Genomic DNA, 3,995 nt, shown 5'->3' with positions numbered 1-3,995 from the left:
TGGCTTCCTCCATTACTGGAGCAAGCAAGCCTCCTGTTCGCTTCAGCTGCCTGGCTGCCGGCCGCCATCTTGGTTGGCAGTTAATTTGCCAATGGGAAGGGTAGCCAAGTTATGGTTAATTACCATGTTTCTCTATTATTAGATAGGATGAGGATGACGGAAACTCTAAACATATAATCCTAAGTGTGAATTTGTCTCTATCCCTTACTTTCATTTGAAGCAGAGTTTTAGCTGCTGTGAACTTAAATTTTCTCATCTACAGAACTGAAATAATTTTAATAACAGGTTTTCAAGATTAAATGTGATAATGGTATTTGTCACATCAATGCCAGCTAAGTCATTCATCACATTGGAAAAATATACCTTAGAACATGAATAACTAAAAAATATTTGGGCCATTCGATTACACTCAAGTATAAGAATTAGTTGTCCCCAGAAAGCAGGGCTTCAGTCTATTAACAAGAACATTTGCCAGGAATTGTTATAGCCATTCATTTCTTCTTAGAGTAAAATTACCTTTGTTTTTGTAATGATGCAAATATACATATATATGTATATATGATATAATTGTGCATAGATATTTGTTAATTTAGACAATGAATGTGCCTGTAGTCATGTGTTAGTATTTATCCTTACACAAAATGTACCTACAAAAACCACTATGACAAATAGCTCATGTGGGGAATACAGAAAGTAAGGACAGCTTAGTGTTTCAGGATATGGAGAATGGCAAAGCAAGCAAAATGTTTCCAGTCTCCATCATGAAAGCTATCCCTAAAGAGCCCCAGTGATTTCCTCAGAAAATGCTCTGCTTGGGGGGAAATATAAAGGCTGGTTTGGGATCTAATTTTTGAACATGGTTTCACATTAGGCTTAGTTGAAGAGAAAGTAGAAAAGAAAGTATCTCAAGAAAATGTCCAATAGAGGAAGGCTAGACGTAAGAAAATACAGAGGCCAATAATGTAAGAAGTAAGAGAAAGGTCTGAGAGTCACTCACAGGGAATTTAAAAGATGAAAGGATACAATAAAGTACAATTATTGGCAGGAAGGAGAGACTCTGATGAGTTCAGAAGCTGAACTATCAAAAGTTCATCTTAAGTTGTTCTATTAATGGAAAGATATATCAGTCTTCAAAAAAGGTTTCTCTGTAGAAGACAGAAAAAAAGGAACGCCATGCAACTTGTGGGGTTAGAAATGAGAGAATAATGCTTCTACATTGCTCTTCTTCAACCTTCATATTCAATTGAATTACTTTTTATTTTTATTCTTTCATATCTCTATAATCTTTCCGCATGTCACTAGTTGGTGTTTGCACTCTAGTCCAGGCTTCTATCATCTCTTACTAAAATCACTATACCGACCAACTTACTTGTCTTGGGAAGTTCACTGCTCACCTACCAACCCACCCCTGATCTCTTAAATCTCTACTAAACATAATAGCTATTATGACCTTTTCCAAAGGCAAAGCTAATCATGTAGCCGCACCCTCCTTAGAAGACTTCCTTGGTTCTCACTATTTTCAGTATTAACATAAAAATCAACAACTTATCCCATAAAGGCTGGCATGATTTAGTTTCTATTTCTTTTGTTCCATCAGTTTGTACAACACATCCCTCTCATTCTGGGCTCCATTCTATTCATATACTAGCTCTCCTTCAATTACTTACCCTATAGGAAATATTCCAATATTTGTGAAAATGACAGAGTTAATTATGATTGATCCTAAAAAATATATGTATTATTAGTGAGAAAATATTATTGCTTAAATTTTGTTTAAGAATTATACATACAGTCTGCTAAATGGAATTTATTCCTTGTGATTTTTCTCAAAGATAAACTCACCAAATTACTCATAGTTACTAATCTGTTATTAGAGACAGAAAATTGTTCCCCCAATTTTTTTGAAGTAGAATCTTGATTACTTTATAAAATTAACAGAGCTTTTGGGGGAATATTTAAAAAGTGTTGGAACAAATTTTTATCAGACTGTCAGTTTTGGGAGGCACCAATGCCCTTTAACTGGTCTCTTGTGATTTGTAATGACCATTACCTAGGCAGTCTTTTAAATCTAATCTAACAATGATTATTTCACTATGTTCCCTGATAAATATTCTGCAAAAGAAGAAATCTTTACATTCACTTTTTTTTAAAGGTTCTTCTCTTATGGCAATTTTGAAATAAATATTTGAACAAGCTTATAACCAATTCATTCACCTTGCTTTAAGAGTACTAACCTGAGAGCTAGCATAAATAAAAGTGCGTTAGTGGTACTCAAGCCAGCTTTTAGTATTATGTGTGGAAACTCTTGAAAAGCACTGTGGTTTTAAAACCTGTACTTACTGCTTTCTTTAAAAGATTGATTTATTGCTCAAATAAGTTCTAATTTTAAAATTTTCAGTATGCTTCAAAGCATAGGAGTTTAAAATATCTATATGGATTACTGATTATCCTGTTCTCCATCCTCCTCCAAATCTCTCTATTATGCTTGGGGACATGAAATTGAAGAGAAACACTTTTTTATTTGTTTGTTTGTTTGTCTTTGTTTTCCCTTTTTGCAGTCATAGCAAACAGCAGATGCTCAATTAAGATTCACTCAATAAAGTAATAACTGATCCAGAAATCACAATATACCAAAATTTAAGCAAAGATTAAGATAATTCAATGCTAAATATTTACATTTATATGTATGTCTCACTTCAGCTATGTTTTTCCTTTGGGAAAAGTTATTATTTTTTTAATGGCTAATCCAACAATATTTACCGAGAACCTATGATTCAACCTGTTGGTCCGGGAGGTGGATAGGACCAGGTTCGCTATCTCATTTGTGTAGTCTAGTTCTATAGAATGATATGCAAAAGGAAGTTGATAATAAACTTGAGTCAGAGGGGGAAACCAGCCCTTCCCAATAACCTATATTTTTATGCAAATATAACTATGCCCCATTAGCAAATAGGAGTCTTTTAACCTGTTTATTTAGAAATCTGTACATTTTAAGGAGATCTGTTCTGGAACTTTTTCTTCTTGTGAAACTAGATTTGTAGTTATCACACTATGTGCAACATAATTATAACATCCCACGATTGTTAGGACACACCATGTTATTAAATCTCTGAATAATCAGTTCCAACTTAATTAACAACATAGAATTGGATAATAGGAAAAGAGCACAAAAGAGCCTTGTGCTAACTGCTAAGTGAATAACACATTTTTTAAAAATTGTAACGTGAAAATTTTTTACCTCTTGAAATAACAGTTTCTAGTCCAGTTCCATTAATAAAAGCACGTTTAATGGTTTGAGTTTTAATATCTGTCCAGTATAAACGTTCTTCAGATGCATCGAAGTCTATCACAGTAACATCATCAATATCAGGGACTGTAAAGGCCGTGATAAAGTTAAAATACGGGTTGTCAATATCCACTCCTCTGATTTCAGAACGCCTTGCGTAAAGAAGAAATTTTTTCATTTCTAGAAAATAAATAGAAATAAGTGCTTTTCTCTTATAAGCTTGGCAAGTTTGAAGCAGTCTTGGAATTCTAAAATAGTACTTGATGATTTAATAGGTTTTTAAAACCATAAAACCATAATCATGATCTGATGGAAATATTAAAGCAAAATGATTTATCTATTTTTAAATTAAAGTACTTAATAGAAACAAATGTAAAATAAGTTGTCATCATTTTTCTTTAGTTAGAAATGCCAATAAATTCTCAATAACTGATTTGACTTTATAATTTCAAACAAACTTACTAAAATGCATGAACTCTACAATTGTTAAACAATCATTTTATCTTTATGTATAACTAGAGGCCTGGTGCACAAAAATTTGTGCACTCGGGGGAGAAGGGGGGGGTCCCTCAGCCCGGCCTGTGCCCTCTCGCAGTCTGGGACTCCTCAGGAGATAACGACCTGCTGGCTTAGGCCTGCTCCTGGGTGGCAGAGGGCAGGCCCAATCCCTAGGTGCAGCCCCTGGTCGGGCTCAGAGCAGGGCTGATTG

The 3,995-nt window shown here is 34.2% G+C and overlaps 1 protein-coding gene across 1 annotated transcript in view; it reads right to left on the bottom strand.

Moving 5' to 3' along the window:
- The window catches only part of LRP1B (low density lipoprotein receptor-related protein 1B), a 1,756,854-nt gene that overhangs the window by 573,811 nt on the left and 1,179,048 nt on the right, over positions 1-3,995 (bottom strand). Inside the window, exon 29 of the mRNA XM_014548045.1 lies at positions 3,239-3,466. Within this exon, the coding sequence (XP_014403531.1) occupies positions 3,239-3,466 (228 nt within the window). The remainder of the gene's footprint in view (positions 1-3,238; positions 3,467-3,995) is intronic.

The sequence above is a fragment of the Myotis brandtii genome, unplaced genomic scaffold (genome assembly GCF_000412655.1).
Source record: "Myotis brandtii unplaced genomic scaffold, ASM41265v1 scaffold493, whole genome shotgun sequence".
Classification (NCBI taxonomy): Eukaryota; Metazoa; Chordata; class Mammalia; order Chiroptera; family Vespertilionidae; genus Myotis; species Myotis brandtii.
This window is presented reverse-complemented; position numbering and strand designations above follow the sequence as displayed.